Source organism: Rhinopithecus bieti, unplaced genomic scaffold (assembly GCF_001698545.2).
Source record: "Rhinopithecus bieti isolate Rb0 unplaced genomic scaffold, ASM169854v2 scaffold_9383, whole genome shotgun sequence".
In the NCBI taxonomy this organism is placed as follows: Eukaryota; Metazoa; Chordata; class Mammalia; order Primates; family Cercopithecidae; genus Rhinopithecus; species Rhinopithecus bieti.
In genome coordinates this window covers 3,095,175-3,120,568 of record NW_016806471.1, presented here as the reverse complement: position 1 = coordinate 3,120,568, position 25,394 = coordinate 3,095,175, and the positions used below count along the sequence as shown (strand labels likewise).

Here is a 25,394-nt window from a genome sequence, read left to right as displayed (position 1 = left end):
TAAAAGAAATAGAGATGGTGGGCACATGATATTTTTTCCTTCATTTTGTGGTGAGTAGAACATGGTTAGCAAATATTCACTTGCTTCCCCATCATCTATAAGGTTGGTCTTCGTAATGTGACTTTCTTTAGCCAGTGAGCATTTTGGTGAATGTGATGTGAGCAAAAACTTGAAGTATGCCTGCACAATTGGACTTGCTCTCTTGCACTTCTGTCATCTCTGTGAGAAGGACATCTATCAGGTAGCTCCTGGTCCAAAAAGGATGAGAGATACATAGAGCAAACCAAATTCACAGCTTTGAGCCAAGTCCAGCCACTGTCAATCAAAGCCTGGTCAACCCACAAATGTGAGTGAGAGATAGAGATTCATTACTGCATGCCACTGAGGTGTTAGGGTTGTTGTTATGCAGCATTATATGACAATTGCTGACTGATACATTTCCTTTCCTAAAATATATATTTTTTCTTGCTATAGCTCCCATAGCCCCAGGGCTATTTTGAACAAAGTGCTATTCCAGCCAAGCAGCTGTACTTCCAGTAAGGGTCTCTGTACACTGGGCTATCCATGATTTCTTCCAACCCCTCCTTCACTGTCTCTCTCTCTCTCAGCCCAGGAGTAAACCATTCACATTTGTCAAACCCATGGGTAATTAGATGACTTCTAGAATATGTGGTTAGGTAACATCTTATGTCCACAGGACTGAATTTCTCACTTACCAAAATGGACTTAATTTCTTCAGGAGTGGCTTTGGTTTGGTTCATGAGCATTTCCTGAGCAATGTCCTTTCTGTTTTCTAGCTTATTCATCTTATCATAGGTGTCAGTATTTAAAAGAGACCATCCAAGAAATTGTGTGAGAGTCTGAAACAGATAAAAGGTGATTCCAATTGGAGGCAACAATCTGCATGCTTTTCTATCAATCTCCCTTCCATCATCAACCACCCTGTTCCTTCTTTTAATTTAAGAAAAACATACTAATAATCAGCTTCAGACAATAAAACTGGCTGAGTTATTGCTTTTTAAAGTGTACCATGTACCATGAATACTTCATTAGAAGAGAGAGGGGTTACCAACACCAGTATAATCAAGCAGGACCTAAAGATTAGGCAGGGTGCTGGGAGTAAGAATAAGAATGAGAGGCAATAGGAAGGAGGAGTGGGAGAAAGAAGAGGAAAATTGTCTTTCCCGTTTTCCGAGTATTATAACAAATTTTGGTTAAGCTAAAATTTTGTACTTTGGTAGAAAATGTTGCAGTTTATAGACGTCAGGAAATAGAAACGACAAAATAACAACATATTGTTTACAGCTATGTGTGACTCATGTCTTAATGGCTCTTCAAAATATCATTCCAGAATAACAAATAATGATGCGTCCTCTCGTATTTTGTGAATTGCATTGACTTCCATTATCTTATGATTGCACTTACCTCAGTAATGTATTCATCATGCTCATCGAAAGGTTTTCCATCCTTCCTGTTGTAAAATGTAGCCACTCCCACAATATCTTCTTTCTTGTTGACAATAGGCAGTGACAAAACATTCTTAATGACCCAACCAGTTTCATCTACAGGTCCTTTCTACAAATGAGAAGGGACCTCAAGTTATTATTTTTTTTTTTTTGCCTTTTATTTTGAAATAATTGTAGATTCACAGGATATTACAAAAGAAATGTACAGAGAGAGATTTCAGGTATACTTCACCCAGTTTCACACAATGGTAACGATGGTTAGACAACTATAGTACATTTTCTACTGTCTTAAGTAACTATAATACAATACCAAAACCAGAAAACAGACATTGTACAATCCAGAGCTGATTTGGATTTTACCAGATTTGTATGCACTTACTTGTACATGTATATGTGTGTGTATACATATAGTTTTATGCAAATTTATCCCTTGTGTAGATTTTCAACCACCGTTAGAATCAAGATACAACACTATTCCATCACTACAAGACTCCCCTGTACTCCTCCTTTCTAGCTACCACCCAACCACTTGTCACTTAGTTTATTTTTAATTTAAAGAAAGAGGCTGGGCACAGTGGCTGGAGCCTGTAATCTCAGCACTTTGGGAGGCCAAGGCAGGTGGATCACCTGAGGTCAGGAGCTGGAGCCAAGCCTGGTCAACATGGTGAAACCCCATCTCTACTAAAAATACAAAAATTAGCCAGGCATGATGGCGGGCACCTGTAATCCCAGCTACTCGGGAGGCTGAGGCAGGAAAATCGCTTGAACCCAGGAGGCAGAGGCTGCAGTAAGCCGATATCATGCCACTGCACTCCAACCTGGGCAGCAGAATGAAATTCCATCTCAAAAAAAAAAGGAAGAATAATCTTTCGGCGTTAGATGTGCAATTCCTACTTTGTGTCAGAACATTGCTAGGGCCATTATATGTACTCTAGCACATCCAATAGAGTGAACTAGAACCAAGTGTCTGTTTTCTGACAATTCTAAACTTTTCCCTTTCTTTCCCAAGCCTGAGGGATGGGAAGTGCTTCTTACCACTATGTTACCTCACTTTTCCGTTTACACTTTTTCTATCCTCCAACACTTGTTTAGCTAATTCCTTATATAAAATTCTCCTGTTGAAATGCTAGTGTGGCTTTTATTTTTCTGAGTGATCCATGAAGATAGTCTTTCATTCTGTGGTGTGTTGAGTTGAGTAAACATTTGTCAAGCCTCTATGGTATGCCAGCAATTGGGGCAGTTACTGAAGGCACAAAGAATAAATCACAGGTCTTACCCTCAAGATGCTTAGGGTCTAGTGGAGGGATACAGGCACAAAAGTTTAGGAGTGTTTCTCAAAGTGTGGTCCAAGGACCATGTGCAACAGATTTGTTTTAACTTGTTTCATTTTCTTTTCTTTTCTTTTTTTTTTTTTTGAGACAGGATCTCACTATGTCACCTAGGCTGGAGTACAATGGCACGATCTTGGCTCACTGCAACCTCTGCCTCCCAGGTTCAAGTGATTCTCCTGCCTCAGCCTCACGAGTAGCTGGGATTACAGGCACTGCCATGCCTGGATAATTTTTGTATTTTTAGTAAAGATTAGGTTTTACCATGTTGGCCAGGCTGGTCTTGAATGTCTGACCTCAAGTGATCCACCCGCCTCAGCCTCCCAAAGTGCTGGGATTACAGGCGTGAGTCACCATGCCTGGCCTGGGCACGCATCTTCAATAAACTTCCCAGGTAATTCTGATGCCCTCTGAAGTATGAGAACCACGATGTAGCATTTGCACAGTATGTAGCTAAGGCAAAGGTAGACAAGCACTCAACACACCACATTGTTTGTGCTTGAAGACTTCCCGTGGCTCAGTCATCCTTACATGCCCCTGTTAAGTCTTGACTCTCCCATGAAGCCTTTTCTAATTTTTCTAAGTCAAAACAGAACTTTTCTGTTTTGGAATTCCAACTGCACTTATAGCCTGAACCACAATTTAGCATTTAGACTGAGCATGTAATAAGTGCTCAGTCTAAGTAACTTGTTACTACTCTATGTAGTCATTATATGTGGAGTGAAAAGCAGAAGAACCAAATCTCAATGTCTGTGTCCTGATGGTCAAAGCTTTAGAAGAAGATGCAGTGCATAGTGCTTGCAAAGCCTGCATCTTTGGAAAACACTGAGAAATATTTATGTACTTATGCCATCATACAGACCAATGACAAAATCAATAATAGAAAATATATCACATGCATGGGAAAGAACTTCATGTGTATTTGTTAAAGCTTCCAAAATAAGCTTTGCTGACTGCTTCTCAGTGTTTCAGGAAATATTCATTTGCTACCAGTTCATATTCTTGTGTTTTGCCATTCGCTAGAGCTTGTTGACAGACAAGTGACAGAAGGAACCTAAGGTTTTAGAAGAATTAGTAGGACAAAAAACTGAGGAAATTCTATGCACTTTTCCTCCTGTGAATTGGGATCACTTTAACTGGTGTTAAAGGAAGACCCCTTAGTCCACTTCAAGGAACACTATGACAGGCAGAACAATGGCCCCCAAACATGTCTATATCCTAATCTCTGGAACCTGTGAATATGTTATCTTACACAACACAGGGGAACTAAGGTTGCAGATAGAAGGACGGTTGCTAATTAGCTGGCCTTAAGATGGGGAAATTAGCCTGGATATTCCAGGTGGACCCAATATAATTACAATGATTCTTAAAAGTAGAAAAGAGGTTGGAATCAGAATGGGAGAAGGAGCTATGATGACAGAAGCAAGGTCAGAGTGATGGTGCTGCTGGCTCTGCCAGGGGGAGGGTCACTAGGCAAGGAAGGTGGGCGGCCCTGAGAAGCTGGAAAACGCAAGGAGATGAATTCTCCCCAGAACCTCCAGAAAGCAACAGAGTCCCACCAGCACCGTGATTTTAGCCCAAGAAGACTCATTTTGGAATTCTGACCTCCAGAACTGTGAGATAATACATTTCGTGTGGTTTTAAACCACTCAGTGGCAATTTGTGACAGCAGCAATAGGAAATGAATCCATTATGCCCCCAAGGAACATAGTCCGAGAACCACTGCCTTTGCAGGTTTGCTCTGATGGCAGTTCTTTTTATATCATTGGCTTTTCCATCAAACTTCTCAGGTACAAAAAGGAATCATAAGAATCACGGTGGGGCCTGAGCAGGGAGAGAGAGAATCAGAAGATGGAACACAAAAGGAGGGTGGTGGTTTGGGGAGGGTGGCCACCCAAGTCCGCTCTGCAGAATGATGCACAGGTGACGCCATTGAGGCGAAGTGGGGAGGGAGGCTGGGGATCCTGAGAGAGATGTCAGAGAGAGATGCAGTCTCGACCCTGTGTGAAGGAGAAATGGAAGGATGGAAGGTTGAGGTGAGCCCCTTAGACTACCATCCTGTTCCGAAACTGTTTGCAGAACTGTTAGGCATTCCTAGGGCCAAAGCTGCCTGGCAGGGGATCTGGCTGTCTTCCAGGAACAGGCCGGCTTTACTGTCCCTGCCACACTCAGTTACCAGTTGGGAGTGGCCCGTGGAGCCTGTGGCCTCGGTGCAGATGTGACCATGGATTTCAGTCCAGCAGCCACTGCACAGCTACACTTCCCACAGGTGGAGATCTGAGAAGCACATTTTCATGGGCACCACGCTGATGTTTCCCAGAGAACTGGGAAATCCCTGTGGCCTGGAGGTTTATCCCACACTGGGGACTCCCCAAGGCCCCAGGCCTCCTCTCTGCCCAGGCCATCAGAGCACATCAGAGCAGTAGCTGCAGTGGAGCATGAGAGAAAGCAAAGGGCCTCACATTTCAGAGCAACCTGCGTTCTCCTGGGCCAGCTCCATCCCCACTCCCTGTTTAGACAATGACTGCTTGAAGTTCAGACTCTAGAAAATCATTGTCCCCCTTTTGCTGGCATGCATCCTATCCTGACATCCACCTGCCATAAATATAGGGGTCAGGCCTGGGCACAGCATGGTCACAAACAAGCTTCAATTGCAAGGAGGAAGGAGCTAGAGGAGCCATATGGTGTTTACATGTTTTCCATGTCAATCAGCAAAGGGAGGAGCAGGCAGATGCTCGTAACGAAGCAAGTGTGTACAGCTTTCCCCAAGGCGTGGTGTGGTTCTGCAGCTAAGGAGGCACGCCAGAGCCTGGGGAAGGCTGGCTTTTCTTAAGAGGCAGAGATGGGGCTGTGTGTGTGAGAGAGACAGAAAGACCCCAACGGTACCCACCGGGGAGGGCAGTCTCTATTTCTGACTGAGATCAGAGCTCTACGGGGATGTTTTTTTAAACGCAGGACAGAGAATAACAAGTGCCCAGAGGCAGAAAAGAAGAGGCTGCGGAGCCAAATGCCAGTTTATCTCTAACAGTCAGGTTGGGAGGAGGTGACAGGTGGGGAGTGGGTGGCAGAGATGACAGGTGAGGAGGAATGGGCAGGTAGAGAGGGGAGTGGCAGAGATGACAGGTGGGGGGGTGACAGGTGGGGAGGGGGTGGTGAAGATGACAGGCTGGCCTTTCTGGTGGGCTGGATGAACTCGCGGCGGGGAGGGATCAGCTCAGGTCTGTAGATGGGTTCCAGCAGGAAGCCCTGATGGGGAGAAGTGGGTCAGCTAGAGTAGCACATACAGAGGCTGATTACCGAGAGCATCTGGTGGTGAGTGGAGGCAGATTCCCCAGGCAGTGGGTCTCTGCACAGTAGAGAAGGAAGGATACAACTGACTCTAACAGCAGGAGAAGCTCTAAGGACTCAATCAGAATTGTTGATTTTCCTGAGAACAATTGCAATAAGCCGCAGGGAAGGGCTGCTGAGAAAACCACCAGGAGAGCTGGATTCAGGATGTAGGATGTAGCCAGCCAATCATGCATGCAGAGAACGTTTACTGAGCGTGAATACTGTGCCAGGCACCGTTGCTGCCCTTAGATCAGGGGTCCCCAACCCCTGGGCTGCAAACCAGTACTGGCCCATGACCTGTTAGGAACCAGGTTGTACAGCAGGAGGAGAGCAGTGGGCACTCAGATGAAACTTCATCTGTATTTACAGTCACTCCCCATTGCTCGCATAACCGTCTGAGCTCAGCCTCCTCTCAGATCAGCAGCAGCATTAGGTTCTCATAGGAGTGCGAACGCTATTGTGAACTGCGCATGTGAGGGATCTGGGGTGTGCCATCCTTATGGGAATCTAACTAATGCCTGATGATCTGAGGTGGAAGTTTCATCCTAAAACCATCTCCCACCCCACCCTCATTCTGTGGAAAAATGGTCTTCCACGAAACCGGTCCCTGGTGCCAGAAAAGTTGGGGACCACTGCCCTAAATGACCAGGAGTGTGAGCAAATGGAGGAGTGGCAGGTCCCCTCCCTGGCCTTCTGTCTTATCTTTCTTTTATTCCTTCACTGAAGAATCTGCTACTTGCTGGCCCAGCCAGGGTGAGTGGGAGATGGGCCCGTGTGTGCCTGTGGCCACACCTGAGCATCAGGCGGACTCTGGGGGTGGAGGAGAGGCCAGAGCATCCGCCCTCCTACCCCAGCCCCTAGAGGTGAGGCCGGCCCCGGAGTGCAGTTACCTGAAATGTGAAGTATTCATCCGCAGGGGCATTCATCATGTTACAGATCTGGAAGGCAAGAGGAGACAAATGTTCTGAAACATTGTGTGGTGGAGCCCTCTGGAACCACAAAGCAGCATAAGAAAGGACACATTGGAAGTGAGGATTTCCCACATGGCTCTTGACTACTTGCAGGCAAATGGACCTCAGCTAGGCCACAGCTGCTAACAACTCATTCAAGACGGCTTCCCTACTGCTAATTAAATTACTGGAGGACACGTGGTACCGTCTCTGCCCCTTCCCACGCCCCCAGACTCTAGGGAATCCCCTCCAAATTCAAAGCAACAGGCTGTTCAGACCAAGGAGAGGAGAAAGCTGAGAAATCCTAGCTCTGCTACAGCCAGTATGAGCAGCAGAGCTAGGACTGCTTTTTTTCTCTTCCCAAAGTGAGATTTGGGTTAGAAGATGATGGCTAAGGGGCAGGAGGAAAAAGCCAGATAAGTTTTTAGTTACACCAAAGTAAGGATTCAGTGAGAGATATATCACTTTAATTAGTGGAATTCAAAGACTATTGCTCACATCTATAAGGACAAGAAATCACTCCATTTTGGGTCATTTTAAGTTTTCTGTACCTTGGGTCATAGTCACAAATGGATCTTAATAAAAGACCATGTCTTTCCAAGAGATAATTAAAATCATAGCATTTTATTTCATTTTAGTTTTTGTATTTTTTAAGATGGAGTTCTGTAATCCCAGCACTTTGGGAGGCAGACGCGCGATCACGAGGTTCCAGGAGATCCAACGACCATCCCTGGCTTAACGGCGGTGACCACTGTCTCTACTAACAAAGTACAAAAAACTAGCTGGGTGAGGTGGCGGGTGCCTGTAGCCCCAGCTACTCGGGGAGGCTGAGCGCAGAGAATGGCGTAACCCGGGAGGTGGAGCTTGCAGTGAGCTGGGAGCATCCGACACAACTGACCTCCACCCTGGTGACAAGCGAGACTTCCGTCTCACAAAAAAAAAAAAAAAAAAAAAAAAAATAAAAAACTAGCCGCGGGCAAGGTGCGCGCGCTGTAGTCCCAGCGACCGGGCGAGGCTGAGGCAGGAGATGGCGTAAACCTGGGGAGGCAGAGCTTGCAGTGAGCTGAGATCCCGGACACTGCACTCCAGCCTGGGCCGACAGAGCGAGACTACGCCTCAAACAAAAAAAAAAAAAGATGGAACTTTTTGCTTCTGTTCCCCAGGCTGCGTGTGCAGCCCACAACATCGGCTCCACTGCACATCCTCCACCTCCTGGGTTCCAACGCAATTATCCTGCCTCAGCCTCCCAAGTAGCTGGGATTCACAGGGCATCTGCCACCGACGCCCAGCTAATTTTTGTATTTTTATAACAACGGACAGGGCTTTCGCACATGTTGGCCAGGCCGGGGTCTCAAACTCTGACCTCAGGTGATCCACCTGCCTTGGCCTCCAAAGTGCTAGGATTCACAGGCGTGAGCCACCACACCCCAGTATCATACACGGCATTTTAAAGCGCCAGAAGTGGATCTTAGCAAATTAACGTTCACACATTAAAAAAAAATGAAGAAATGGAAACCTAAAGAGGTAAGTGATTTGCTTAAATCTATGGGATTGGAATAGAACTGGTGATCTCCCAGAACGGCAGTGCTGCGAAATCAGAGCTCTCCGTGGGTCTGGGAATCCCGCGCCCGGAAATCCCTTGGCTTATATCATTGCCAATATCCACGGCCCCAATTCTCACCGCCATGAGATTTCAAGCTGCCAACAGTTCTGTTAACAACTTGCTCACCAAAGTCCCTAAAAACTAACAATCTTACAAGATCTAAGAGGGCTCCTCCTTAAATCCCCACCTCACCAAAACTCCTGCCTGTCTCTCGGTCCAAGCGTAAGTGCTTTCTAGAATGATTGGCCGGGGCGGTGCCTCAGCCTGTAATCGCCGAGCACTTTGGCGTAGCCAACGACGGGCGGACTCACGGGGTCAGGAGGACCCCCCCTATCCTGGGCTAACAACGGTGAAACCCCATCTCACTAAAAAATACAAAAAACTAGGCCCAGGCGAGGCGGGCGCCTGTAGTCCCAGCCTACTTGGGAGGCTGAGCAGGAGAATTGGCGTAACCGCAGGAGGCGGAGCTTGCAGCTGAGCTGAGATCTGCCAGTGCACTCCTAGCCCTTGGGTTGAAACAGAGCAGAGACTCCGTCTCAAAAAAAACAAAAAAAAAAAAAAAAAAAAAAGAAAGAATGATTGAATGAACCATGTCTACTATTTTGTAGTATGCTTACAAAGAAAACACAAGAATATTTCAAAGTTTTACAAGCATATATGGCCTAAGAATTTAAGGAATCTTTCATGCCACACATTAATTTCATGATCTAACTTCAATAAATTACATCATTTGATGGGCTGAGCATGCTTCAACTGTGTTTTGAAGAGTCAAAAGCAGCTTATACTTCTTTTTTGAACTTTTCATCAGCATTATCTGTCTTAGTCCTTTCTTTGAAGAACATTATGTTCTAAATGTTACAGGAACATTTACAGGTGGGTCAAGACCTTAGAGGCCCAAGCTTTTAACTCAATATTGAAAAGTTCCACATACCGCACCATCCCCACCCCATCCCTCTCATTTATGCTTTAAAAAATTGACTGATGTACTTGAGATAGAATTAAACCCAGTCATTAAATCATAGTCATTGGATTCCAAAGGATATCTGAAATGTGTGTGGCTGCAGAATAAGAAATTGAGGGATGGAGGAATCTTCCTCATGCTGACTAAATATTTTTGTGTAGAGTTCAGAAGTCTCCGGTTAACATACATTTTAATGTCAAGATTCTTCTCTCCTTTGGCCTATGCCAAAGGAAGTGATCATCTAGCTTTTTTTTCTTTCTTTCTTTTCCTATGGAGTTTTGCTTTGTTGCCCAGGCTGGAGTGCAATGGCGCAATCTCGGCTCACTGCAACCTCCACCTTCTGGGTTCAAGCGATTCTCTTGCCTCAGCCTCCCAAGTAGCTGGGATTACAGGCATGTGCCACCACGCCCAGCTAATTTTGTATTTTTAGTAAAGTCGGGGTTTCATCATGTTGGTCAGGCTGGTCTTGAACTCCTGACCTCAGACGATCCACCCACCTCAGCCTCCCAAAGTGCTAAGATTACAGGTGTGAGCCAACGCACCCAGCCCATCTAGCTTTTATTGGATGCATTCTTGCTTTCACAACTGTATCTATCTCTTAGCTAATACAAGTTTCATACAATATTATTTAAAATTTGAATTTGTTCAATAACTTACAAATCCATTTTCAGCAACATATGTTGGCAACCCACTAATGAGCGTCCAGTGGTCTGCAGGAGGTGTCCTTGGGGAAGAGAAGAAGAAAAAAAACCATTGCAATATAGAGAAATGCAATGTGTGCAAAAATACAATGGCAACTGCAGCAGCAACTTCCTGTCAATACTCACGGAATCACTTTGATCTCTTCTTTTCCATGTAAAATGTAATCAATGATTTTATAAAAGTTGACCTCCTAAGAAAGAAAGAGGATATTATGGAAATAATGTTATTTCCCAAATAAATCATTTTTCATTGGGGAACTTGTACTTTAAAACTCTTACAAATAGAACCTTATTTCCCAACCACATTATATTGTAACATAAATTATCAAACTACTTCTATTCTGACTACACACTTATAATAAAACCAGAAATATTATTGGCTGTTTATCTACATGCACAAGGCTAAAATAAATTTTGTTTTTAAAAAGTTGAATTGCCCCCAGTTTTGGGGTAGAGGGATCTCTGGCTACTAAATCATCAGATAGTCTGTTTTTATTTTCAAGTAATCCCTTTTGTTGTCTAGAAATACCTGACATTAACAGCTTCACTAGAACAAATCATGTCATTTCTCAACTGCAGTCAGTTATACATCATATATAGTGAGCCGATAACCTCCTTTTTTTTTTTTTTTTTTTTTTTTTTTGAGACGGAGTCTCGCTCTGTCACCCAGGCTGGAGTGCTGTGGCCGGATCTCAGCTCACTGCAAGCTCCGCCTCCCGGGTTCATGCCATTCTCCTGCCTCAGCCTCCCGGGTAGCTGGGACTACAGGCACCGCCACCTCGCCCCGCTAGTTTTTTTTTTTGTAGTTTTTAGTAGAGACGGGGTTTCACCGTGTTAGCCAGGATGGTCTCGATCTCCTGACCTCGTGATCCGCCCGTCTTGGCCTCCCAAAGTGCTGGGATTACAGGCTTGAGCCACCGGGCCCGGCCGATAACCTCCTTTCATCAGTGACTTATCTGAACAGGTGCCTCAGAAACAGGAGGTTACATTGCCAAAGCTGGAAGGGACTAGAGAATTATTCTCTCTGTTTCATGGGGCAGATGATGAGCCTGAGGCCTGGACACATTCCATCCCCTTCTCTTTCCTGTGTGCTATGGACACAGCGGTTTCTGCCTTCATGAAGCTTGCAGTCAAGGGGGAAAGTAAACCTAACCCAACCCTTCCTTAGAGATTCTAATCCCACATATCTGAAGAAGGGCCCGGGTACTTCTTTCAAATGTTGTGCAGGTGGCTCTGATGCATCCCTCCCTGTTGAGAATCACTGGTCTACCAAGCCCTGGCTTTATGGAAGAGGAAATGGAGAGGTTTAACAATGAGTTAAGGCAAGGGCCAATAGCTCTGGCTTGGGGCAGAGCTGGGACTAGAACCTCAGACTCCTTGTCTAGTGCTGTTTCTACTACTCCAGGTCTTCCCAGGCCAGTGCTCTATGCACTGTGGCCTCTTAGTTTTAGCACCTGACACCATGCACAGACGGCATCAAGGAAGACATTTGCACATACCCTGCCATCCGGTGTCTTTGGACCTTTATAAGGCTCTACTTCTCCCAGCTTGATTGGCCATTCATCGTAGAATTCCTGCAGGCAATTAGATTTAAGTATCATTAAACACACTGTTTCATGACCTACAATATCTTATATGAATTTTCTGTGTTTGTATATTTTATGTTCATCTACATAATTCTGGAATTTTAGTGCTGAAAGATCTATAATTCCCAGCAATACTGGTTAGGAATTTTTAACTGTGAACACGTTACTTAATCTTTTATATCTGTAAAATAGGGATAATAATAGAATTTGTACTAAAGAATTGTTGTGAGGATTAAACGAATAATACAGATGTAACACTTACCCTGACACATAGTTCAAAGTACTCAATGTATAGCAATTCTTTCATAGACAATTAAGCTAAATCTAGTTTGATTAAGAGGCGTGGCCAAATGTTGATAGCTTTACCCCACATTCATTCTTCCTCTTTTCCTTGCTAGCATAACCTGATATGATTTGAGTATCAGGTGGTAATTTTCCATCAGACCACAGCTCATGAGTGGTCTACATGAGGTGCCTAGATCAGTTTGACGGCAGGTATGTGGCCCAGCTCTGGAAAATGAAGAAAGGGGAGAAGTCTGCTGAGAGACTCTGGCAAAAGGTATTCCTCAGATGAAAGCTGATGAGAGTGACATTTGGAGAAAATGCCTCCCAGTTGTGTCATGTCTATGTGCCATTATTTGAGCTGCAACAGCCATCTTTCCACCATAAGAGGAGGCCTCACCAACATGCTGCAGGTAGCAGAGACCTTGCCAGGAAGAAAGAGAAAGCACCTGGATTTTGACGACTGCACTCATCTCTGAGTCAGTACTAGCGCTGCCCTACCTTGTTAAGTGGGAGAATAAATATCATATTGTTAGAGATGCTTTTAGCTGTGTCTGATATTTCTTCCAGCCAAAAGAATCCTAACCAACATACTCAGCAAGAAAGTCCCAGAACCAAGATCAGAACCCAGCTCTCCTAGTGCTTCATCCTATGTTTATCCACTTAGAACAACTACTCTGAAAAAATAACTTCCAATCACATGAATATAAAGAAATATAAATAAGACCAGGTGTGGTGGCTCACGCCTGTAATCCCAGCACTTTGAGAGGCCGAGGTGGGTGGATCACTTGAGGACAGGAGTTCAAGACCAGTCTGGCCAACATGGTGAAATCCTGTCTCTACTAAAAATACAGAAAATTAGTGGACATGGTGGTACAGGCCTATAATTCCAGCAACTGAGACATGAGAATCGCTTGAACCTGGGAGGCTGAGGTTGCAGTGAGCCAAGATCATGCCACTGCACTCCAGCCTGGTGACAGACTGAGACTCTGTCTCAAAAAAAGGAAAGAAAAGAAAAAATATATCAATAATATGGTATCATTAGTTATTTTGAACTAGAAGGGTAGCAACAGAATTAAAGAAGATGACACAAGGGCATTATATTGTGAATAATATTAAATGTTTCAATATTTCTACTTTAAAATAATTAAATTTCTTTAGAATACAGAAACCTAAAGTTGGTAAAGATAATATTGATTATCCACCTACTATGTAAATTCTAGACACTATATACATACAGTGTTTATATATAAAAATATATCTATATATAATCTCTAATTCTTACAATCGGTAAGAGAGATGTCCTCATTTTACAGATGAAGAAGCCAAGAATCAGGTAGGTTAAAAGATTTGCTGACAAGAAGAACAAAATCAAAGAGCTGACACTACCTGACTTAAGATTTGCCATAAAGCTGCAATAATCAAGACAGTGTGGTATTAGTGAAAGAATGGACAAATGAATCAATGAAACAAAATAGAGAACCAGAAATAGACCCTCACGAATATAGTTAACTTGGACAAAGGAGCGAAGGCAATGAACAAAGGATAGTCTTTTCAACAAATTGTGTTGGAACAACTGAACATCTACATGTAAAAAAAAAAAAAGTGAATCTAGAAACAGAGCTTGTACCTTTCACAAAAAATAACTCGAAACGGATTATTCACCTAAATGTAGAACACAAAAGTATAAAAATTCTTGGAGATGACATAGAAGATCTAGGTGAACATGAGTTTGGTGAGACTTCATACATACAACATCAAAAGCACAATCCATGAGAGAGAAAATGTAGAAAAATTAGACTTAATTGAAATTAAAACCTTCTCTAAGAAGATATACAGCCGGGCGCGGTGGCTCAAGCCTGTAATCCCAGCACTTTGGGAGGCCGAGACAGGTGGATCACGAGGTCAGGAGATCGAGACCATCCTGACTAACACGGTGAAACCCCGTCTCTACTAAAAATACAAAAATTAGCCGGGCGCTGTGGCGGGCGCCTGTAGTCCCAGCTACTCGGGAGGCTGAGGCAGGAGAATGGCGTGAACCCGGGAGGCGGAGCTTGCAGTGAGCTGAGATCTCGCCACTGCACTCCAGCCTGGGCGACAGAGCAAGACTCCGTCTCAAAAAAAAAAAAAAAAAGAGAAGATATACAGATGACAAGTAAACATATGAGAAGATGCTCAACATCATATGTCACTGGGGAATTAAAAATTAAAACAACAATGAGATACCACAACTGATACCCCAAATACTGACATTAGCAACTGCTAATACCCAAAATACTGACATTAACAACTGCTGGTGAGAATGTGCTTCTGGTAGACATGCAAAACAGTAAAGTCACTTTGGAAGACAGTCTGCCAGTTTCTTACAAAGATCAATTAGTCTTACAATATAATCCAGCAATTGCTGTGTTCGGTATTTACCCAATTGAGTTGAAAACATAGACACATACAAACCTACCTACAATGATTACAGCAGCTTTATTCACAATCACTAAATATTAGAAACAACCAAGATACCCTTCAACAGGTGAATGGATAAACAAACCTGCCATACAGTGGAATAATATTCAATGATAAAAAGAAATTAGCTATTGAGTCATGACAAGACATGGAGGAAACTTAAATGCATATTTCAAAGTGAAAAGCCAGTCTGAAAATGCTACATACTATATGATTCCAACTATATGGCATTCTGGAAAAAGCCAAAACTATAGAAACAGTAAAAAAAAAAAAAAAAAAATAGTGGCTACCAGGAGTTTAGGGGAGTGAGGGAAGGTTGAATATGTGAAGCGTAGAGGGCTTTGAGGCACTGAAACTAATCTGTCTGATACTGTAATAGCAGATATATAACATTACACATTTGTCAGAATTCAGAGAACTGCACAAAGGATGAACTCTTATGTAAACTATGGACTTTAGTTAATAATAATATATCAATATTGATTCATCACACCACACTAATGCAAGATGTTAATAACAGAGAAACTGAGAGAGGAGATTGGGAGGGAAGAGGAAACTCTATACTTTCTAATCAATTTTTCTGTCAATACCACTCTAAAAATAGTCTATTAATTAGTGTAAAAGAAAAAACAGACTTGCTGAAAACCCATACTGCTAGGAAGTGGAAAAACCAAGATTCAAGCCTACATCTTTTTTGCTCCAAGACACACATTTTTACCTCTGTTCTTGTGATCAATCATGACTAATTATTTACATAGTGTATGTTTTTTGAGGATCACATTTCCTGTGGTGTATGTTTTATAGGCAATGTTAGATGAGGCAAAATGTCTAGAATAATAAGAACCTTCTCCTTGGTCATGTCCAGCAGTCCAATAGAGTATCGTTCACAGTTCAGATACGTTCTAACTGTGTAGAGCGCTTTGTGAAACTGTCGCTCGACATCTGTGAGTTCTTCAAATACTTTATTGGCTGACCACATAAGGATCTGAAAGTAGGTATCAAAAAGAAAACAGTTAGAATAAAGTATGCTATGGAGAGAGAGAGCATTCGCCACAAGAAAACATGAGGTGCTTCAAATAAAATGAATGCATATCGTTGGAAAGTGTAATTCTGATTTTGAACATGTGTACGTCCAACAAGCTACTCAGATCCTCTAGGTGACATGATGAGTAGACCTTTGCAAGGCTGCGGGTCTATGGAGAGAGAGAAGCTATGATTGGTCCCTGTGTCTAAATGTTTTGGCTCCAAAGGGGAAGTGCCCTGAAATTGGATGCAAAGATGGTCCCTGGGTGGAAAATCCAGTATTGGTGGCCCACTGGCTCCTGCTGGCCCTCATGTGGAGAGAGCCACCTACTTCCTTCCATGCATTCTGAACTAGTTGGAGGTAACCTTACCTGGAGAGTTGGAATGGGAAGGAACCTCCCTCTCAACCTCTACCTGTGCATTGTACTGGTGAGGAAACTGAGGTCCAGAGAGTGGGCCAGACTCAGGTATCTTGGGTACCAATATTGCTCTTTATCCCTCTGTCTCATGGAAGCAGGAATAATGTGCTCCTCAAATTAATAGGTTTCCTATGACCCAGGAATTGCTACAAGCTTTATGTGAGAGGTAATCGCTAATAGTCACAACAACCATCTGAAGTAGGTACCATAATTGTCATCACCATTTCATAGACAGAAATGCCAAATCCACTTGGGATCTAGACTGAAGAAAGCCAAGCCAGTTGTGCACACAACTGCAGAGCTTGGGGTGCAGGGGAGTGTGGGTGGGGAGAGTGGCAGGAAGATCACGAGAGGACACTTGGGACTGAAGTTTGGGGGTCTGCTCCACGTGGCTTAAACCCCCAGGAGGAATAGGAGGGGTCTGAATTTGTTGTCTCTGGGTGGCTTTGTCAGAATAGGTCAGCGTGGAATGATTAATGCTGCCTTCCTTTTACCTGGCTTCTTCGGGATTCAATATTGTACATGTAGCTGGTATGATGAAGCTTTAGGATGATAGACACAAAGTTGAGGTATTTGGAAAAGACCTACAGATGGCAGAGAAGAATAAGTTAGAGTTGTGATATCTTTTCTTTGGTTATACAACAAATAAATTTCCCGAGCCTCCAACAAGATGCCCATGGTTAGCATTACCTCTTCATCCTGTTTGGAAAATTCAGATGCATTTACTTTGTTAACTGCCATGATCACAGCAAGAACCTCCTTGCCCATCACGATCGGGGTTGCCAGCAGGTTCTTAGTGACATATCCAGTTTGCTTGTCCATGAAGTCAGAAAAATGGCTGTTCTGAAAGAGATAGTCACACGTTTGCCAAAGTGGCACAGAATCATAGAGTGGTAGATCTAGGGATGATGACAGATCATTCTCTCTCATTTAAATGCTACCAACAGATAATCAGGGCTCCAGTACAGTGGTCCCCAGCAAACAATCCCACTCCACCTGCCATCCTATGACTGCATAGAATGGAATTGCCCATTTCAGAATAAGCGCTTCCCACCTGAGCTATGGCCTATTTAGGTTAGGCTGAGGTTGGGCCAAAAGAAAAGAGGTGATGAGACAGCCAAGTGGAAAGTGAGGTGCTAAGAGGAAAAGAGGGGAAGGCACAGGGTTACAATAGACAGCAAGTGCATGCAGGGAAGGAGAGCACAGCTAGGAATACAGACACAGTTCATAGAGCGCTTCTCTCTCATTACAAAGGGAAAACATGCACTTGAAATCATCAATCCATGTCATAACATAAAGCAAAAATTATCATTCCCCCCAATCTAGCCTACTAGAAGAAATCTCTGCTAACTGCTGTTGTGTCTCCTTCTATGCCTTTCTCTGTGCTTGAACAAAGAATTATCTATTTTTTCTAAAATTTGCTTTTCTAATTGCTTATAATAGTTTCATCACTTAACAATGTCTTACAGACTTCCCTGAAGACCAGTGCATATGGATGTGAACTCACCTCTTGGATTCGTGCACACTACTCCACTCTGGGTGCTGTACGATCCACTCAACTGTCCTCTATTGATTCTGCCTGTTTATAGTTCTCCCCACTACCAACAGTACTGCACTAATCCTTCTTACTTTTATTTTTATGTGATAGATTCCCAAAAAATGAAATCCCTTTTGCTGGATCAACAGGAACATACAGTTTTTATTTACATAGATTACTTTGATGAAAGGTTCACATTCCGTGGCTGGGCGCAGTGGTTCACGCCTGTAATCCCAGTACTTTAGGAGGCCGAGGCAGGCGGATCACCTGAGGTCAGGAGTTCGAGACCAGCCTGGCCAACATGATGAAACCCTATCTCTACTAAAATACAAAAATGCCAAGAATGGTGGTGTGCCCCTGTAATCCCCGCTACTCAGGAGGCTGAGACAGAAGAGTCACTTGAACCCGGGAGGTGGAGGTTGCAGTAAGCCAAGATTGTGCCATTGTACTCCAGCCTGAGCAACAAGAGCAAAACTCTGTCTCAAAAAAAAAAAAAAAAAAGAAAGAAAGAAAAGAAAAGGAAAAGAAAAGAAAGGTTCACATTCTAACTTCCACTGAGCCTGTGTGAAAGGACTGAGGACTACCCGCTTGCCAGCATCAGATGCTTATCAGGTTTTTAATGTTCTACCAAGCTTATGTTTTTCATTCCTATTTTTTTTTTTTTCTTTCTTTCTTTGGGAGAGAGGAAAGTGGATCTTCCCAGATTCAGGCCTCTTAGAGTAGATTCGAGAGATGATTCTAATCCACTGGCCACTGCAGAGGCTGAGCGATGAGTCTAGAGAAGTGCACAAATGGGAGGGCTTGAGAAAAAGGTCGAGGAAGGCAATTATCTTATTAGTTGTCATTTCAGAGAATAGCCACTTAAGGTGAGTTTAGACCCAGCCTTCCTTGGGTCATGGCATTTTTCCCTTTGAACCTAGGACTGCAGTTAGAACTGAACTCTCAGCCTTAACTCTGAGACTTCTTGGCCAAAATTAGTGTGGTGTTCCTTCCGCAGTTGTATTATTTTCATTTCCCTGTGTTGGCAGTGCCTCTAAAAGCAGCACAAACCTTGGAGACTGGATTCTGTCTGGTTTCCTGAAGAAAAAAAATGTAAGAATTTTCTGTGTGCATTTCCAGGCTAGAGTTTCCACCAGGGAACAAGGGCTGGCTGGCCAATAGAACTCACAGAGCTCAAATGAGATTAGCAGTCCTAAGACATGCCTCAGAATCACCTGGAGATTAATGCAGCAGATGCACTGAATCCTAATCTCCTACAGTGGAACCTGCACTTTTACGTGGCCCGGGTAATTCTTAGGCTCAACCCAATGGGGAATCACCAGAAATGGTGCTGCTCTCAGAGGAAATGTGTGATGGAAAGGGGATCAAGGCAGCCCCTCAGCCCAGATCTCTTCTATACCTTTCCCAAAGTGGAAACACACAAACCAACTCTTTAGGCGTCAGCATTGCATAAAGGCAAGGAAGGTATTGGAGTCAGACTTTCTTGGCTGAAACTGGGCCCCAATGTACTAGCTGTATGGTCCTGGGTGTGTGACTTACCTTCCTTCCGTGTCCTCGTTTTCTAATCTGAAAATAGGGGTAACACTTCCATCTACTGCCTAGAATTCCTGATGTGAAGATAGAATAACAAAGTATAGGCTGAGCACTTAGGAAAAAAAGTGTCTGGCACATAGTTAGATATTCAGTAAGTACTGGGAAGAGAAACTTAGTACTTTTCTAGGCTTTCCTGAATGAGAAGTAGTTCTTTTGCAATTACCATTTTGTTTCTAGCTTTAATTTTTCTAGCCAATTCAACTCACTGCAGAAATCAGATGCCCGTAGCTGGATGTATGCCTCCCATCCTGCGGAGCACCCTTCCTCCAGAGGGCCAGCACACTCCCTCAAGCCACCACGAACCACATTTCTTTTCTATCCACTTTATCTGTTACTTCTCTCTGTTTCCCCATAGGATCTTCACCCTCAGACCAAAGTGTCTGCAGGCTTTGTTACATTCCTTCTCTTAATCTGCTGCTTGTCTAGGCCAGCTCCCATTGTTTCCCTTCCACCCTGTTATCCATGTAGATCATACCACCTTCATTTACACAGCCTGGGCACTAAAGGAATCATCGAAATACCAGAAACATGCGCCATGGGATGAAGTTAGCCAGGACTTTTTTTTTGAGATGGAGTTTCGCTCTTGTTGCCCAAGCTACAATGCAATGGCATGATCTTGGCTCAGTGCAGCCTCCGCCTTCCGGGTTCGAGCAATTCTCCTGCCTCAGCCTCCTGAGTAGCTGGGATTACAGGCACTCACCACCACACCTGGCTAATTTTTGTATTTTTAGTAGAGACAGGTTTTTGCCATGTTGGCCAGGCTGGTCTCAAACTCCTGACCTCGGGTGATCCACCAGCCTCAGCCTCCCAAAGTGCTGAGATTACAGGCGTGAGCCACCGCGCTTGGCTGGCAGCACTTCTTTGCAAACACATTTCACTCTGCGACTTCAAACTTAATGCCACTTTATTCCAGATTCTAAACACAAGGAAATGTTCTTAAGTTCAATGGACTGTTTTGAGAAAATGGCTTGCAAGTTTCAAAATTTAATACTTGCTTATTATTGCATTGAAAGCCCTAGATAAACCAGCCATCAAGTTACAGGATGGACATGGGGAACGGGTTTTTGTGTTTTATTTTCACTAGCTCAAAAAATCTTTAGTGAAGTTTCTTTGCATAAATCCTGTGTGTCTCCCTTGATGGTTCTTCAGAGAAGCCCTTGAAGGCAGCTGGAGAACATTGTTTAGAGCAACAGGAGGCCTGATCCCTCATCAGATGTCAGTATTGCTAAATCCTGATTAAATACCCTTAACCCCTGAGATCCAAGGCAGAAGTAGAGGAGGAAAGAAAGAGGAAGGAGGACTTTTAAACCACAGTCAGAATCAGGATCACCCATAGTTTATGGACAGTTTTCCCAATAGAGAAAGAAACAACTTAAAGAGGATATCTCTCAGTTTCCTATTGGTAAAAGTCTTCCTCTCAGCACTTTGGGAGGCCTACATGGGCAGACCACAAGGTCAGGAGTTCGAGACCAGCCTGGCCAACAAGGTGAAACCCTGTCTCTACTAAAAATACAAAAATTAGCTGGGCATGGTGGTGCGTGCCTGTAATCCCAGCTACTGAGGAGGCTGAGGCAGGAGAATGACTCGAACTTGGGAGGCAGAGGTTGCAGTGAGCCGAGGTCGGGCCATTGCACTCCAGCCTGGTGACAGAGCGAGACCCCTTCTCAAAAAAGAAAAAGTCTTCCTGCCTTCAGCTTGTTTTAAAACAGGCAATAGTCATTGATCCTTTTTTGGCCAACCATATCCAGCTCCTAAACCCCTACTGGCATAATGACAATATTATCACGGCTATCATTTATTGAGCATCTGCTATGAGTCAGGTCCTTTATACACATTTAATATGTACATTGGCTTATCTCCATTTCTTAGGGGTAGAAACTCCATCACACAGTTACTAAGTCACAGACATAGATCTGCACCTAGCTTTGATGCCAAAGCCCTCTCCCTATACCAATGGCTTCCCTGTTACCTTCATGGACCCTCCAAGGCTGGGAGTATGTAGCTCTGTACCTTTGTCTAGGCGTGAGAAGTCTTTCCCTCACCTGCGCCCACACTGCTAATCAGAGGAAAGTTGTGTGTGGTCAGGGGTGTGGTAGAAAGAGGGAAGCCTCCAAGACCTGAGTTATTGCCCCAGATCTGCCACATCCTGTCTACCTGACTTTGAACGATTCCTACTACATAGGCTGGAAATAAAAAATATGATCCTTGTCAGAGAACGTTGTTTAAATTGCCAAGTGCAATGAAAAGAGGAAGAATTAATCAGATATTTCATTGGAAACATTAGTTTCTACTTCCTTTCCCGTTGCAAATCTTACTGCAGTGGTTAAAGCATGTGAAACTGCAGGGGTGTAAGGTAGGCAAACAGAGCACTGGACACATACTCAGCTACCTCTGTTCCAACCCTTCTCATCCACAGACACATACTGTGGATGCCGGGGAGATACAACTCCTGTGGCCTCAACTTCCTGTCCTCCATTGGACAGAGCCCTCCATTAGACAGGGCTAAAGACTTGATAAGCCCCTTCCATCTCTAATATTCTACAGTTGATTTGAAATTCACTTCCTCCTCCTGTATCTGCTCACCCAATAGACCAGTGGTTTTCAACATTGGCTGCATATTAGAAGTACTTGGGGGAGCTCTTTAAAAATACCAATGCCTGGGCCGGGCACAGTAGCTCACGCCTATAATCCCAGCACTTTGAGAGGCCGAGGCGGGTGGATCACCTGAGATCAAGAGTTTAGTACCAGCCTGGCCAACATGGTGAAACCCCATTTCTGCTAAAAATACAAAAATTAGCCAGGCATGGTGGCGCACACCTGTAGTCCCAGCTACTCAGGAGGCCGAGGCAGGAGACTTGCTTGAACCCAGGAGGCAGATGTTGCAGTGAGCCAAGATTGTACCATTGCACTCCAGCCCGGGTGATGGAGCAAGACTCTGTCTCAAAAATAAATAAATAAATAATAAAATAATAAAATAAAAATACTAATGCCTGAATTCTAATTTTTGAGAGTCCACTGTAACAGTAAAGCCACCGATATGGTTTTCTGGATTATGTTTGTTTTTTGAGACAGGGTTTCATTCTGTCACCCAGACTGGAGTTCAGTGTGTGAACACAGCTCACTGCAGCCTCAGGCTCCCAGGCTCAAGCCATCCTCCCATCTCAACCTTCCAAGTAGCTGGGACTCCAGGCACACACCACCATTCCTGGTTTATTTTTGTATTTTTGGTAGAGATGGGGGTTTCCTATGTTGGCCAGGCAGGTTTCAAACTCCTGGGCTTAAGCCATTCACCCATCTTGGCCTCCCACAGTGCTGGGATTACAGGCATGAGCCACTGCACACAGCTTAATGTGGTTTTAATGTACAGCCAGAGTTGGAAATCCCCACTCTAGAGGGGAAAAAAAATGAAGAAGCAGTTGAAATGAAGAACCAATGAGGCCTCTGTCTTTCCCGTAAGCACAGAACCGTATCTGTCTTCAACACACATTTCTCTGTGTCCCACCCAGAACAGCCAGGAGCCCTCCAGAGAAGAGAGGAGAGACTCCCCACTCCCAGATGAAGTGCTCTGTCCATGCCATGATGCTCACCATGGATAGCCGCAGACCAAAACCACCTCCAAGCAGCTCCATGCTCTTATTTCCTTCTCACCACGGAGAACTGGGCTCATCAAAGTATAAGAGCAGAAATCATTTTACCCATCTCTTCTTTAAAAGCCTTTCAAAATAATTCCTGAATGTCACTTTTTAGAGTTTGGTGTGCTACTGGGGATGGGCTCAGTTCAGGACCCTCAAGGAGCATCTTCCCATGAGAAAAACCTCAGGATGTGCGGACATTGCCTTCCAGTTGGTTGTCTAGAGAACTTTTCCCTAAGGAACCGCATCTGTTTAGACATCTGAGCCACAGTCAGCCTCAAAAGCAAACTTAACCCAGCTTAAACTCACTGAAAGGAGGAATTATTCAGGACTGAAGGCCCTACCGGGCCCCACAGTAACCCTTGCACCTGAGCAGTGTTCTGTGGTTGTTTGCAGAGTTGCTCATGTTTGACGACTTTCATACCTCTTGGGTCTGTGTGACCCTCCCCCTGTAATCAGCTTCAGGAGGCATTTAGGAGATTATCCTCCTGCCTCTCCAGCTGCGCTATTCACCCCTGCACAGAAAGCATTTCACAGGCTGTTCCCATTCAACTCTGTTCCATCATAATCCACTTCTCCCTTTTTGTTAATGGTAAACGGTAATAATGGAACACATGTGTAGAGAAGGAGCTGCCAGGAGAATCTCCAAGCTGGTACCCTTGATTATTGCTGAGGGGAGGGATGATGGGTGATTAGCATTTCCTCCTTTGGTTTATTTGTATCTTACAATTTTTAAAAAATGAACATGTATTCTAATGGTAAGAATAAAGTTTTTCTACTTCTATAAGGGTCATCTCAATGCCTTGTATTTGTGCAGTATGCTGTTGTTCTTCAAGAGGGTCCAAATGTCCCACTTACATGATTGGAATTCATTCTTGAAAGATCTGGGTTATGGAGCAGTGGGAGTGGTCAATTGCACTTAATCATCACCTAAATTCACATATGTAATGAATTCCAAATTTGAACATCTGAACTTTCAAATGGCATCATTTTTTTTTTCCACATTTGGTTGATAGATGAAAGCACTGATTTACTAGCAAATCTATCCAACAAACCTGAATGTTTTCAAAGGACTGTGAATGAGAGGCATGGGGAGCAGTTGACAAGTTTTGGCATCTGGGCACGTTGGCCCATCTCCCTGGTGGGGTGGTTTGCTTTGCTGGTGTTGTGAAAAGGAAAGTCCTCCAGAGCACTGGAGGAGGTGTAAGGGAGGGGGTGTGGAATGCACCAGGTCCAGGTAGGATCGCCTGATAAAGTGCCCAACTTTACATGGGACATACTTACGCTTCAGAAAATAATAAATCATTGTTTATCTGAAATTCAAGTTCAACTGGGCAACTTGAAATTTCATTTGCTAAATTTGGCAACACTAGGACTGACTGATCCTCTTCCCTGCCACCCACATTCCCCCGATGATTGCCAAACTAATGCCACAAGGATAGCACTATCTCTCTTTCCCATTGGTTCCTCCCTGACCCTGCCAAGACCTCTGCCCCACTGTCATAATGCCACCTACCTTTTTCACATCTGGGACATTATGAGTTTTCTTCGTGTGAGCAGCCCAACCCACTATCCCAATGTCCAGTGGAAACACAACTTCTTTGTCAGGACCCACCAGGTTGTCGTCAAACTTGGAGGTGGGGGTGACATCCAGCAACCTAGAGGCCACCTCAGGTACGCCGTTCCGGGACCGGCACAGGAACATGCTGCAGCGGTCAGCCTGGAGCAGGTGGGCCAGCCTCTGCAGGGCCCTGTGAACCCCCTGCTCTGGGGTGCCCTCCTCCTCCTGCACGGTCCACAGCAGCTCCAAGCACAGGGCTGACTCCTCCACCTGGGTCAGCTCAGAAAAGGACATGCTGGACTGGACTGGCACCTGGCTGTTCTTGAAGATTTCTCCCAGCACCTCCACCCGCAACTTCCTGTCAAAGTACTCCTTAGCAAACTGAGGGTTCTCCTCCAGGTATTTCTCCACGGCATCTTGGTTGATCTCACCCATGGTGCGGCTTGCTTTGCTGCTGTTGCTCAGAAAGGACGACCTTCAGAGCACTACCTGAGGCAGAGTGATGAGAAGGAAATACATCCTTGTGGAAATTACTAAGGAAACTGTAAATGGTCCCTCATAGGACTTCCAAAGGTCAAGCAGAAAGCAGAGCTTTCAAACTGCCTGTAACTCTTGGGATGTGACAGAAGGCACTGGCTTAGGGTGGGATTCAGGAAGCAGAGGATTAAAGAGTTCTTCAGGACAGTAAATCCCTGAGCATTAGTAGCTCATAAGTCCCCAGCGAATCTTCAGAGCATCTTAGATCAGCCCAGCAAGTAGCAAGTTGAGGTGTCTATTCCAGAAAAAATAACTGAATGTCAGCTGCTGTCCGCAGCACGGAAGAATCACTGACATATCCATGAATGACATGACATCGGCAACAATTGGCACCTTGAATCATTCTTGTATGATAGCTATAGGAAGTAAAACTATTTAGACCTCAGAAGTGCTTGGATTGTTTTTGTTTATATAGCAACTTCAAT

General features: G+C 44.2%; 1 protein-coding gene across 1 annotated transcript in view; it reads right to left on the bottom strand.

Annotated features, from left to right (window-relative positions):
• PDE6C (phosphodiesterase 6C) overlaps positions 1–24,867 on the bottom strand; it is a 54,794-nt gene extending 29,927 nt beyond the window's left edge. Inside the window, exons 1-10 of the mRNA XM_017876768.1 lie at positions 24,388–24,867; positions 16,800–16,952; positions 16,604–16,693; positions 15,512–15,652; positions 11,839–11,913; positions 10,466–10,530; positions 10,296–10,362; positions 7,015–7,062; positions 1,426–1,575; positions 717–860 (exon numbers count right to left, since the gene is read on the bottom strand). Of these exons, the coding sequence (XP_017732257.1) occupies positions 717–860; positions 1,426–1,575; positions 7,015–7,062; positions 10,296–10,362; positions 10,466–10,530; positions 11,839–11,913; positions 15,512–15,652; positions 16,604–16,693; positions 16,800–16,952; positions 24,388–24,867 (1,413 nt within the window). The remainder of the gene's footprint in view (positions 1–716; positions 861–1,425; positions 1,576–7,014; positions 7,063–10,295; positions 10,363–10,465; positions 10,531–11,838; positions 11,914–15,511; positions 15,653–16,603; positions 16,694–16,799; positions 16,953–24,387) is intronic.
• Between the last annotated feature and the right edge of the window lie 527 nt (positions 24,868–25,394).